Source organism: Monodelphis domestica, chromosome 6 (assembly GCF_027887165.1).
Source record: "Monodelphis domestica isolate mMonDom1 chromosome 6, mMonDom1.pri, whole genome shotgun sequence".
In the NCBI taxonomy this organism is placed as follows: Eukaryota; Metazoa; Chordata; class Mammalia; order Didelphimorphia; family Didelphidae; genus Monodelphis; species Monodelphis domestica.
In genome coordinates this window covers 261,962,224-261,977,227 of record NC_077232.1, presented here as the reverse complement: position 1 = coordinate 261,977,227, position 15,004 = coordinate 261,962,224, and the positions used below count along the sequence as shown (strand labels likewise).

Here is a 15,004-nt window from a genome sequence, read left to right as displayed (position 1 = left end):
AAATCTACAATTTATTTCAGGGATTTTTACTGAGGATCCTTATGTGATTCCTATATTTTAGAACCCAAAAGAGGGTAGAGAACATATATAAAGCATGACTTACACAATACTCTCTTCAGAAAGCCACAGATATTGTTGACATTGAAATATCAAACCAAATCACTAATGCTGAAGGCAAATATTCTACAGATTTATGGACACACTACCAAGATGGTCTTGTTTATAAACTATTCTTCCCAGAGTAGCAATTTGCTCTTCAAAATAACATCTAGCTAAGTTGAAGAATACATATGTTTAGATTTTCAACTTGTATTCATTAATTTCCCATTCCTGGAGCCTTTTGTGGATCAAAGATGATTCTTCTAGCAAGGTAATATTTAATCAATCAGTAATGGAATTGGAAACTAGGATATTTTTGGAACTATATCAACAACTCAGTTACTAGTTATATATTTTTCAAAAGGAAAGAATAATGCATAATATTTCTTAATTCATCAAATTAAGTATTACATGGCTTTCTTCCACTGAAGCGAAAAGAATAAAGTGTTTTATTACTTTTGGAATTTTAGAATATCAATCTAGAATTTTTAGTGCAAAGCACTGTTCTGAAAACAAAAGGTTTTTCCTCCTTAGGTGTCTCCTATTAGCTATTTTGGACAGGCAAACTGTTCTTAATTTTGCTGAATTATCCAATGAAAATATAGCATCAGAGAAGATGAGATACAATATAATTCCATTATATCTTAATATCGTTCATTTGAGCTTAGAAAAAACCATGCCAATCTGAGAAGAAAATCTTTCAGTCTTTTGGAAAGCTCTAAAATCACTTACCTTGCTTACGGAAATGAACAATATCGTGGGAGCTAGGCCCTCAATTTTAAGCCCTTGATTTTACAAACAGATTCTGTCTATAGGACAGTAAATAACTGGTTGAAAAGTGAAATGATTGTTTGAAGCTATTTCAGTGACCCCATTGAGTGAACTGCTCAATTTTGCCCTTCTTGGCACTCAATAATCCTTGTTGAATTGAATAGATCTGATTTGACAGACTCTCCCATACAGGCAGAATGATTTCAGATACACGAAGGCTCAGGCATAGTAATCCAACTGATTTCATTCAGGTCCTCTGCCACATTTACAGCTTCCAAAAGCTATGCAGACCCTGGTTCTGAGTTTTGATGAAGGTTCTGGGGATTCCCAAATGCACCTCTGACAGAGATCCTTAAATGTGTTTGTTTCTTTTCAACAGAAACTTTCAATAGAAGCTTTTTTAGGGGGGAGTTTGGGGTGTTTCTTAGTCAAAGGCTAGTGATGAGTACAGCGGGGAGAACTTCCTCATATCCTCTCCCAAGCTTCTATCAAGGCCAAATCTTTGGAATGTTGTTTCATTGAAGTGATATGTTCATAACAAATACTTTCTAGGGAATGAACTTTGTTGGACAGAATGATCCAGTACAACAAGAAAGAATTCCTTCCATTAGAGATCAGAAAACAGGACTGATTCTTCAGTGAAATACATGGTGGAGCCTATACACAGGGAGACACATGCTTCCTCTCATGCCTAAGTGCCCAACCTTTGTTTATTGGATAAAGTGACTTGATTGGGATTAGAACCTGGAATTGGATGTTGCTGGAGCATGCTCCTACAGAGGAGGGGTATTTCACTTTGGTCTATGTCCGTGTAAGTCCCCATGATAGCCTACCACCATGCCTGGCACATAGGGGAGTCCAGGAAATGCTTGTTATCTGATGTATTACACATGGTAGGCTGGTATTTAGCTATATTCCATTCCAAGGCAAAAGAGGGTAGACACCTGTAGGGGCAGTTTCAGTACTTCCTGAATAAAAATGCACAGGAGAGCACTCCTTTTCCAATGATAAGAATTTCCTGCCCTCCTCCTGATTATTATTTATTAAATACAATCAGGGAAAGTGTCTAAATTTGAAATTTTCAATAAATTTCTGATGCCGTCCAGACACCTGCCACCAAAGCGTGGCTGCTATCATTACCAAGAAGGTACTCAGACTTCTAGCTCATGAGTTATTTGAATATTTAACATGGTCTATGTGATTTAATAATGCAATTCTATGTATAAATATGTGTTTTAGTTGGGACACAACTTTTTAAAAGCCTTAACTCTTAACTTAGAATTAATACTAAATATCATTTCTGTGGCATAAAAGTGGTAAGGGCTAGGCAATGGGGTTTAAGTGACTTGCCCAGGGTCACACAGCTAGGAAGTGTCTGAGGCCACACTTGAAAACAGGACCTCCCAACTCTAAGCCTGTCTCTCTGTCTATGGAGCCACCCAGTGACCCCTGACATGTGATCTTAAATCTTTGCATGTAATTGAAAAAAGGGAATGAATAGAGCATTTATTAAGTGCTTACTATGTTGTAAAGAACTTTGTTAAGAGTATAAATAGAAAATATATCCCAACATTAAATAGGGACAAAACAGTAAACATATAAAGATGAAAAACAACCCTATTTTGCCTTCGAGATGCTTGTGTCTGTATGTATCTGTATAAACAAATATATCTATATATAAAACTATATACATACAGCTATACTCAAATATTTGTTCTTATCTATATAAATATGGATAGTATATTACATGCTAATGTGTGTATATATGTATGGCATTTATTTGTCTATATGTCTATCACATATATGAATACATGTATTTGTGCATGTATACACATGCTATACACATCCATGTGTGACATTTTATATTTATATTCATTACACACATGTACACACATGTACATGATTATATTATGTATGCATTGTTTTATATAGATATTTCTAATTTGTTTTTGTGTGTTATCTAGGAATCTGTATATATTTATGTGTTACATGTATTGACATACATGTACATCATGTATGTGTGTGCATTTGTGCATATATAGTTTAAATATGAATATGTGTATTGATTGTCTCTTTGTCTATATATCTGCATTTTGTTCCCACACATGTATATGTATATATATGCGCATTATATGGGTATATATTTGTATATATGTGCATGGTATTTATGAATACAGATATATTTATGCACGTACACATATATTATATAAATATCAATGCACGTAGATATATTACATGTGTATATTTATGCATTGTTTGTTATACGCAGGAACACACACATGCTTAGACATGTGTTTTACATATGTCTATTGCCCTGTGTGTACATGTATGCGTGTGTGTACACACCTGTCGTGTGTGTCTGTACCTAAGGGGAGGACAAGCTTTCCCAATGGTGGGTCCCCAGAGTGGAGCTGGCAGAGGGCGGCATGCCTTTGGGCTGTGCACAGAACGGTGCTCCTTCCAGACGAGGGAGGATGGCATGTGCAGACGTGAAGAAGGAGCAAGGTGGGGGGAGGGTTTTGTAGCAGGAGATGTTAGAAAGCTTTCAGGGTTACGTGCATTGCTGTGGCTCAAGGGCTCAGGGGATCCCTCAGATGGCTGTGGGAGGCTTTTGTTTTTACATCGCTGATAGGGCCCAAAAGGGTGTCCCAAAAGTCTTAGTGCGCCTGTCAGCGCGCTAAGCTGCAGTGGGGAGCCCCTGCGTTTCTCCAGGCCGCCCTCCCCAGCTCCTCCGAGCGCCGGGCTTCCTAAGGCCGGCTGTTCCCCAAAGCCTGCAGGCTTCCATGCACGGTCCCCTTAGCCCCGGCCCTGCAAAGACGCGCACAAGGGCCAGAGGGCCTCCCAGACACTGCTTACCCCGCATCCTGGGCTTCGTGGGCTCGGAGTATAGACAACAAGTTATTGTGCTGTAAGAATTCACATACGGCAGGGTAACTGTCGGAAACAAACAGAGACAGAAAAGGACCGTTAGGACAGGATCCAGAGTGACCCACTGCTCTCAAAACGCCCGCCTGGAGCCGCCACGGTTCAGTGCTCGCATGCTTGCCGCAGCCTCTTCATGCGCACAGCCGCTTCTCCCCTTTCTGCCCTCATTCCAAAAGGAATCACCCATTACTGTGCTTTAAAGATAATAATTAGGAAAGGAGAGACAGAGACAGACAGACAGAGGCAGAGAGAACCCCGGAAGGCACGAGGTCAGAATTCACACACACACGTTCTCTTGTTTAAACCCTTAGATTCCGTTGTTGTTGTTTTGACTCCTTAGCTTTCATCTTAGAGCCAACCCTAAGTCCTGGCTCCAAGGCAGAAGGAAGGAAGGGCTTGGCATCTGGAGTGGAGTGATTTGGCCAGGATGACACAGCTGGGATGTGTCTGAGGGCAGATTCGAATCCAGTACCTTCTGACTCCAGGTCTGGATCTCTATCTACTGGGCCACCCAGCCGCCCCCACAAACACCACCTCTTGAAGGAAAGCTCTTTTATCAAGTCATTGCTTCGGTTACCTCTGGGGCCGATTAGTAATTGCATTGTCTTCACTATAGACCTGGCACGGGTCTATAAAGGGGAGTACAAAAATGAGCACTGCGCATCAGAGAGAGACTTGGTGTACGTGTGGATAAACACACACACACACACACACTCAAAAAGAAGAGGGAACACTGCCTAGCAGAGACAAGGCCATGGAGAGTCAGGATGACCTAAATTTGAGTCCTGCCTTTCACACACACTGGTGAGACCCAACAATGGTTCAAGATGACAAGCTATAAGGCAGGCACTGGTCTTCTTTGATGGTAACCAGGATTTTCCTGTGCCAATTAAATCATAATTGCAACAACAACAAAAAAAAAACAAAAAACAAAACCAACAACACAATAATAACAAATAAATAATACGTATAAAATATTTTTATATATGTATATATATATGTGTGTGTATGCACACATACATCTGAATTATAGTCTTGGTTTCCCATGGAGGTCAGATCCAACAAAAACAATATAATAATAACAAATAAAATAATATATACATATATGTATATATACACACAGGGATACACACATGTACATACACATACATGTATACACACATACATGTATATATGTATGTATATATATATATATATATATATATATATATATATATATATATATATATATATAACATTCGATAGTCTTATTTTCCTATGGGTGTCAGGTCCAACAACAAAAAAACCACAACACAATAATAACAAATAAAACCATATATATAATCATATATAAATACAATCGTAAATATATATATATATATATATATATATATATATATATATATATAAAATATAAATATAGAAAAACATCTGAATTATAGTCTTGGTTTCCTATGGGGATCAAGATATATGGTAGAGTGAAGAATAGATAATTCTGAACTCTCAGTATCTCCTGACCCAATCCTATTTAGTAGGTTTGCCTTTTTAACATTCAAAGAGGAGCTAACAAAGTTAATAAGATGTTGGAAAACATTTTCTTCATGAACCGTGTTAGGATGAGCCTTTCTTTTGCTCTGATGAAATATAGAAGTGGAGCTCATATTGTCCTAATAGGAAGGGAAGAGGAGAGCTACTCTGAAAATGAAAGTTTAGCCCTTTTCATGTCTGTTGTAATGTTATAATATTTAAACAAAGATTTTATGGCTTCTTCCTTTCTCAAGTTACAGGCTTTTCATAAGACAAATACATGCAATAAACATGAGTCAAGTTTAGAAAATGTAGCTTCTGGTATAGCAAACAGAACGATCAAATCATAAATGGCCATAATTGTGCATAAATAACACACATTACAAGGATCAATTACGCTGCCAAGCAAATGTGGTCACCTCCGGGGGAGATTTGTAATCACATCTATTCCAAAGTTCCAAGAGAGCAGGCAGCTGTCTTAAAAGGAGAAGCAGACAGTGGGGTTTTGCTCCCAATTTTGAAGCCACTTCCTGACTTAATGAGATAAAGAGATGAAAAGTCCAACCAAGTCTAGAGAGGATGTTTGCAATAATCTAAGAAACTATTAAAAATCAGGGAAAATAAAAAAAGGAGGAGAAACAGGCTTTCCTTCCAAAATACTCCCTTCTCAATGGAAAATAACAGATCTGATAGAAATTTAAGATTTGCTACAGGAAACTTTGTTCTCAGGGACTTTAGGACACACAGTAAAAGTGTGCTGCTTGCTCTCGTTCCACAGCTGGCAGGCTCTCCCTCCTCATTTCTCCTCCTGGTTTCTATGACTTCTTTCAAGTCAACAATGAAATCCTCTGACCTTATTCCCTGAAAATTTAGGGCGTCTCTCTGTTGATTATCACATACATGTACATATGTGCATGTAAGTACATGTACTTGTGCATACACACATGTAGATTTTGGGTATGTATATGTATCTACACAAGTACATACAGATTTATTTTATTCTTGTCTGTAGATATATACACCCACACGCGTGTATTAGTATGTATGTATATACATGCATCTCTATGTATTTGTGTATTGGTTTTACACAGTTATTTGCATGTTGTCTCTCCCAGTAGAATGTGAGTTCCTGGAGGGTGTCCTTGTGGCTCTGCTGAGTATTTGGCAGAGAGCAGTTATTTAATAAACATTCATTTATAGATGGATTGTTGTCAAATAGAGGCTGTTTCTCTTTACATATTTACTCTCTTTCTGAGCCTTTATTTAGGCTAAGTACTTAGCTGCTCTCACTAGGATTATCATTATTTTTTTGAAGGGATTGTGTCTCTGCAGTATCCACGTGTACCCAAATGGAACATGAAACTAGAAAAGGTATTTGCAGACTTCAGAGTGGTTGCCTTGCACATATGAGTCATATTTTACTCTGAATAGATTTCTTTATATATTACTGATTTTATAGTCAAAGACAATGACAAAATTCAGCTAACTCCATATGCCATATAAATTGATTATGGTGAAACATGCCTATTCCATTACGTAAGAAATAGCCATATCAAAATCCAAATGCAAAAATGCCTTAAAGATTCAACTGTACAATTATACATAACAACATTCTTTTACATAATGTGTGCATGTCCATAAGTCTATAATCATACATATTTTATATATGTCCATATATTAATGGTAGCATTCTTTTATATAATGCATGCATGTCCGTAGATAGACATAAATATAAACGTGCATATGTATGCATCCATAGATGTTTATAGAAACAAATTCTCTCCAAAGAAGAAATGAGTTGGCTTAATTGAAGTAACAGGGAGAGACAGAAAACAATATGGGCCACCATCATTTCCCTTTAGACCATAATGGAGATGGCCCCAGAACCTGAGTTCAAGAGGCTTGAGTGGCAATCTCCTTCAAACCACCAAACCATCACTAAAAGGGCAGAGAGAGGGTCCATTTTTCTTATTGCCACCAGCAACAAATGCTGGCCAGCTGCCATCCCAGGCAGAGGAGACTAGGAGCCCTCAAGGTGGCGGCACCACCTGCGCCAGAATCCTCAGTTCGGTTCCTCTCTCACAACTTTGATAGACTTTGAATATCGACCCATGAGATGACCAACCATGATTTAAACACATTTGCAATTGCCCACGCTACCCAGCAAGAAAGAAGAAATGGATTCAAGATAACAAACTCAAACATATTTTTGAACTTGGATATGATGGGTAGTGAAGGATTTTTGTTTTGTTTTTCAATCATGCACCCTTATTACAAGGTTCTTTTTCATTTTTAATGGGGGAGTGGGAGGGAGAGAAAATAAATGTGTCAAGTGAAAAAAATTTAAATAAATCATAAAAATGATTTCCCATTCATGAGAAAGAACTAGAGGCAGAGAGGAAATGAGAACTGCTTTTTGAGTCAAAGTAACTGGCTTCCAATCCTACCTTAGCTACTAATGCCTTGCATAATCCTAGGCAATTCATTTAACTTCCCTGGGCTTCAGTTTTTTCATTTGTAAAATGAAGGGATGAGAATAGAGAGCTTCTGAAGTCTCTCACAGCTCTATGTCAATGATCATCTTGCCTCATAACATCTCTTTGCTTTTATGCTTTCCAAATGTTGGTTTTGTTTGTCATTTTTCTTGATTTTGGTCTGGCTTTCTTTTTCCTTCCATAGAGAAACTCTTCCAGTTCTGGAAATTATAGTTTTGGAGGGCTGCCTGGGACCCATTGACATTCCAAGGGCCACAGACAGGATGGGTTGGAAGTGGAACTTGAACCCTGAGAGTCTCCATTCCCTCTGATACTCTTGTTCCCACAAAGGCAACCTTTTCAAGGGTCATGGCCATGTAACTGTAAAAGGCAGAGCACCTGGCTTGGTGTTAGGAAAGCTTATCTTCAGATTTCAAACTGTATAAATAAGCTTGGGCAAGTCACTCAATCCTGTTTCCTCAGTTTCTTCAGCTATAAAATGAGCCCGAGAAAGAAATAGCAAGTCACTCCAGTACTGTTGACAAGAAAATTTCAAATGGGATCAAGAGAAGTGAGATCTGACTTTAAAATGACTGAATGCAAATGTGAGTAGAAAGCAGTGGTGTAATTTGAATGTTACCTTAAAACTACGATCCCCAGCAAAACTAGAGTCCCGGCACCCTACTCACTTCCTGTCTTACCTGATGACATAGACAGGATATAAATTTGGTGTAGCTCTGCCTCTCGCTCTCTTTTCTTCCTGTTGTGGCTTTGGTGGAGCAGGATTTTTGAGAAGGTAGAAAAACTTAGTCATGTGATTCTATTTTGTCAGATGGTAAACTTTATAAAAAATAATAGTTTAAGTATTGGATATTAATTTAAATCTTAGAATACATGAGATAGGATGTGGAGGCAAGAATCAAAAAGACATGAAAACCAGCTGTTTGTAGGAAGGAGAGTAAAGAGTAAAGAGTGATTCAGAGCTTGTAAACATGGGTGGGCAGAAATTTAGGAATTAAGGATGTTTATATATATATATATATATATATACATATATATATATATATATATATATATATATATATATATATATATATGAGGTGCCTATTGGACTTATAGTTCAAAATATCCAGCAGGCAAATGGTAATGGGTCCTGTCACTCCTTCCCCTAATTGGCTGGCCTTTTGTAAGATGTTATGGAAAAATCGAATGTGTAATTGAAACTAGGGGTGTGGTGGAAGAAATATAGAATATGAATATTTATATTTTATAAAAACACTTAAGTGTCTTTCTTATTTCCCTTAAAATATTCCATTTAAAAATCTGTGAAGCAGAATCATATTTTTTCCAACTTTTTGTGGTACCAACTACATAATTATCCCCCCTATTAATAATATTTTTGGCATCTTAGCAAACCTTGGTGTAATTCAGTTCCAAGACCACCTGGGAAGATGAGACTAAAAAAAGGAGATTAGAGAGAGATTCAAATAAGCTAGCAAATATGTGCAGGCATATATTTCTCATAGTTCTTTGGTTTCCATTGTTTTTGCCCTTGGAGAGACTTCTATCCAGACTTTTCTTTTCTTTTTGTTTAAAGGTTGTTAAAAAGAGAAGGAAGAAGGCATTTGGAGTTTGAACAATTTCTGTGGCAGGGTGGAGAGGAAAGGAACGATGGCTCTGAGTCTGAGGAGGAAAATACTAAGCATAAAATGAGATTTCTTTATGAAGTCATTTATGGAGGCTGGGCAGACCTTGGGTGGCCATCTGGTCTGGACCAGATGGGAGTGGACTAGAGGCAGCCAGGCTATGTGGAGAGTGACCAAGTCAAGTTATGCCATGCATAAGAGATCTGGGCAATACTTGTGACTCTCATTGGTGAATAAAACAGAATTCCAGTCCACCCTTTCTCCCTTGCTTCTTTAGGACACTTACTGAAGAAGCCACTGATACTTTTGAGCCTGTCTATTCCTTTCATTTCCTTTTCTCTCAGATTGGGAGAAGGGAGGGGAATGAAGGAGAGAGAAAGTCAAAGAAACAACTCCAAGATTCAACATCATTACAGACTACTGGTTGACATTTAGTTTGTCTAGATTTAAGAAAGTGATAGAGGAAAAAGTGAATAATACAGATTAAACCTAAAACTGTGTAATGTATTTTTGGTGATCTGGTTGTTAAACATTTAACAGCACATCTCTAATTCTACACTATACTTTCTGGAAAACTAGAATCTATGTCCAACTTAGTCAGTGGCTGGCCAAGAGGGCAGTAGCCCTGGCAGGAGAAGGGAGCTGACTTCCTATGGGTAACTGGGGCACCATCTGGTGGTTAAGCAACATACTCACTCTCCCCTGTTCAAGACTCTATGGCAGCTATTTCTCACTGGAATAGAAGAAAGCTATCCCTTTGAGCACTGCAGCAAGCAATAACCACCTCCTGCCCTCGTATACTAATGGGTTCTTTTTTCATTGATGTGTTTTAATTTAAAACAACATACCCTTTTATTTTGTTTAAAATAATGGAAAGAACAATGAGGTTACAATCAGAAGATTCCAGGTCCAACCCCTCGTGAACACTCACTACCCATGGAAACTCAGGATACTTATTTGGATTCTCTGGGATTCTGTTTGACAGTGAAATTTGTACAGCTTGGCTCTACCCTAACTTTCTAATGTTCTTATACATTACTCCTAAAAAAGTACTTTCTGTCTTGTTAAACTGGTCTTCTTACTGTTCTTCATTCCATCTTCCATCTGTACAGGAATGTCTTACACCTGGAATACTTTTCCTCTCTCTCACCTCTGTTTCTTAAGAGCTCCTAGTCTTTCTTTTAAAGCTCATTTCAAATGTAACTTCCTACATCTAGTTCCTCTAGCTGTTATTCCCCGCTTTCCCAATATCCTTCCATTTATTTTTATATATTTATTTTTAAAATCATTACATAGGTACAGATTTTCTCCCTTGATAAAACAGAAGATCCTTGCATGCAAGGTTCATTTTATTTTATTTTTTCTTCATTTCTCCAATACTTAGATCAGTGTTGGGAACATAGTAGTTGCTTAATAAGTATTTTTACTTATTAAAAGCAAATAAATTAAAAGCAAAAAAAAAATTTTTTTCTAGTTTCACTAAAAATAACTTTTTCAGCTTAGAATTTCTTTTAAATGATGACAAAGGTAAAAGAAAGTGTGTTGTCATTTTCTTACAATTTGCTTTTTTTTGGAAATCCAACTTCTGTTGTTTTTTAAACTAAACATTTTTAACTATCTGGACTTTATTTGTATCCTGTTTGTAGATAACATCCTGTTGATTTCATTAAGCTTTGACAAATTTCAAAGCCTCCTAAAACAGTTCCATCAGCAGTCAAAATTCTTCAGCCAAATTATATACATGGTATAAACCAAGTGGATGAAGAATGCTTGCTGTACAAAGCAGATAAAGGGACAATTCATGGAATTGTTCCATTAGTGGATCCATTAGTACATATATCTTGAACAAAGTCTTCAGGTCAGGCAATGAACTGAAGCCAATATTGACTGGCAGGAAGAGAACAGACTGGATGGCATTTGGGAAACTGTCCAGTAATTATTTTTATGACTCCAACATGCTTTTCCCTGAAACAAAAGCCTATCTTTTTATAGCAATATCCTTTCAATGATACCACATGGCTATGAAGCTGCAATGCTACAATCTAGGAAAAATCAAAGTTTTAATTTGCCCCAACATCAATAGCAAAATACATATTGAGTGGTAATGAGCTATGTATACTACCAATGAACAAATACATAAAAGAAGTAACATGAACGATGCTGCTAAGTAATGTATAAGTGTAAAAGAAGGTAGGCTAATTACGTGGAGAGAGAATGGAGTCACTGATGGATCACCCAATTGCTCCACTAGTATCACTCCCTCCTAAGAAAACGGACGAATGTCCCCATCATGTTGAATGGAAGCCATGTGGAGGATTTAGAGGATGGACATGAGTTACTCAGTATTAAAAGTGTGACCAGGTGTTTGGTGGAAGGAGTAGTGGCATTGATGAAGTCATAGATCCATCAAAGTTTTGAAGAAGTTGATTAAAATGAATGGTTTTCATATGAAGAATACTTGTCTAAAGTCAGCTAGAAACAGTGCATGGAGTCTTAGATATAGAGCCTGGAAGATCTGATTTCAAATTCAGGCTCAGACACTTATGTGGTCCTAGACAAGTCCCTTAACCTCTGCTTGCCTTACTTTCCTCAACTGTAAAATAGGGATAATGAAAGCACCGTCTCCCACATTTATTGTTGGGATCAAATTTAAACATCTGTAAAGTACTTTTCAGTACTTTAAAACATGTTGTAAATGCTAGCTATTATTACAATAAGCCTACTAAGCTAAAAATATTAAAATTAAATTAAATTAAAATTAAAATTAGTTCTATGAATTCCCAAGACAAACCAAATAGAATTTTGTGGTTCATAGAAAATGACATTTCTTAAAGTCATCTGGTAAATTTGCGAAACTTGCCTTGTTTTCCTTTTGTCTGGCACAAGATTACATTTTAAAACTGTTTTTTATATTTCTGCTTTTTTCCTATTTCCACAAAAAAACAAGGCCAAATGTGAAGCAAATGTCTATTTTCAATTTCAAGTAGAAATAAAAATTATTTTACACATTTAATAGAAGCATAGTCTTCTAGTAATGAAAGTGCTGGGCTTATAAGCAAGAAGTTCTAAGTTCAAATCATGTCCATGATAAGAGGCTAATTGTATGATTCTAAGTTCTATAACATTCCTCTGGGAACACTTTGAGTATATCTCTTAAATCACGAACCAAAAAAACTATCTTTTATTTTGAAACCCTTGCCTTCTGCCTATGAATCTATACTAATTATCAGTTCCTAGTCAGAATAATTGTAATGACTAGGCAATGGCAATTGGCTTAAGTGACTTATCCAGGGTTACACAGCTATGAATCTGTGGTCAGATTTGAACCTAGGACCTTCCAACTCTAGGCCTGACTATCCACTGAGCCACCCAACTCCCCCTAGTTAACTATCACTATTAGTAAAAAGAGTTCCCATATTAGGATTTTTCCATTTTGTAGACATCAGAGATCCTCCACATATCTCTATATGTGTAGTCCACTATGTATAAGCTTCAATATCTTTATAATCTTTCCTATTTTGTTCTTTAATTTCTTCTTTATTTTTCCTTCCTTTGAGCAGAGTAATGGGAGTAGAAAAGATGAAATATGTTTTTTGTTTAAAATGACGTTGTTACATGAAGAAAATGTAGTGAAGCGTTTTCTCTAGTTGCTTGTATGTATTATCTAAAGCCCAACATTCAACTTTGTCTTCCTTCACTTGCTGCACAGTAATCCAAGGCTACTACAGCAATGACTCTAGAAGAGCAGGTGCCTTTTTTGTTAGATCCTGTTGGGTTTAAGACTCATCTATCAGTATATTTCCAAATGGCCTGCATTTCTTATACTCCCCCCCAAACATTTATTTTTCTGTTGCTTTCTCTTAGTTACCTATAAAACTAATTCTGAAGTTTGATTACTAAAACACTAATCTGTTCAAAAACAAGGATAAAATATTCATTAAGCATGACTTAACACCTCTTTCTGGCCATGAGAGATTCTTTATAAAATGACAGGGCTAAATTAGACATTTCCAAAGGTTTCCTCTTAAACCTAATTAATGATCTATGAAATTCTTTGCTGAGTCCCTTCTCGTATTCATGCAGACCTGGCTGAGGTGATACCCTATAAAGGTATTATTAAAACCATTTTAACTTAATTAAATATGTATATCATCTGGATTATCACAAGTTTTTTACAAAACTTTTACCAATATGATAGACTCATCACTTTGTGGAGGTCAAAAAAAGCCTAGAAACTAACCATTGCCATCAACAAGCATTTTTTCTCTTCAGAAGAAGCAACATAGCAGCTAAGAGCAATGTTGGCTGAGGAGACAAGATCACCTGAAAAATGCTCTATGTGAGAGTGGCAGGAAATTATGAGCAGAATCACCTCACAAGACAATAAAAAGCAGTGGAGGGGAAAATGAGTCTGCAAAAAAGTTGGCATGAAATCTAAATGAGACCAATCATCCCTAGATCATTTATATGTGAAACTGCAAGGTGAATAAGAAATAGAAAATGGGCACTAATTTGTCAGTGTATCTATAGCAATCTTATCATTGTTAATGAAACCACCATATTTGGACTCAACACCTCACTCAGCACCCTTTTTGCTATACAACCAAATGGAAATGAAAGTTAAAATGAAATCAGGGAAAATTGCAAAACATAGATGTTTACAAAAGGTTACTGAAAACAACAGTAACTGCTTCCCCATATACCTATTTTCTCATGTCTGTCTAATCATAATAATCTTTCTATATTTTCCAATTCCTTATGAGCCATAACTTTTACGCATCCTCACTATTATCTCCATTCCTTCTATTTCTTGGTTCTTTCCCAGATTCTTTCTTTCCTTTCTCTATCCCATGGTGAACCAATTCAATTATACTTCATGCTCTACTCTGGATTGCCTTGTTTCTCTGTCTCATCTCCTCCTATCTTTTCTAGCAGACTGTGCCTACTATCGTCCTCATTCTCTATCTAATCCTTGATCTCTTTATACCTTTTGGCTACTTCTATGCTGCTTAGAATCATGTCTGTGTTTCCAAATCCTTAAGGGGAAAAAAAGCCCTCACTTAACCAACCATCCCTATTAGTTGCTGTCTGATTTCTCTGCTCCCTTTTCTGGCTAAACTCCTTAGGCAATCACTTGCCTCCATTTTTCTCCTTCTAATCATTTTTAAGTTCTGTTCTCTGGCTTCTGCATTCAGCTGAAACTTCCTTCTCCAAAGTTACCAATGATCCTAGTTGCTACAGTCAATGTCCCTTTTTCAATACATTTTTTAAAACTTTTCTTCAGCATTGGATGCTATTAATCCCTGTCTCTTCCTGTATATTCTATGTTTTGTGATATTTTGTTCTGTTTTTCTTCTTTTTTAGTTTAGTTTTGTTCTTTACTGGCTGCTTCTTATTTTTCTTTGCTGGTCTGAAATCTATGCCACATTCATTAACTATGGGGGTCTTTGGTCTTCTATTCTTTTCCCTTTCTAAAATTTCTTTTGGTATTCTTAATAGTTCCTCTTATTTCAATGATCATCTCCATAAAAATGATCATCACATCTATATATCCAATCTTAGTCTCTTTCCTGAGCTCCAATT

General features: G+C 36.8%; 1 protein-coding gene across 6 annotated transcripts in view; it reads right to left on the bottom strand.

Annotated features, from left to right (window-relative positions):
• PPP3CA (protein phosphatase 3 catalytic subunit alpha) overlaps positions 1-15,004 on the bottom strand; it is a 418,815-nt gene that overhangs the window by 60,938 nt on the left and 342,873 nt on the right. For all 6 annotated transcript variants that reach the window (XM_056803150.1, XM_056803152.1, XM_056803149.1 and 3 more), the window contains one exon: positions 3,727-3,804. In XM_056803150.1, coding sequence (XP_056659128.1) covers positions 3,727-3,804 — 78 coding nt within the window. The remainder of the gene's footprint in view (positions 1-3,726; positions 3,805-15,004) is intronic.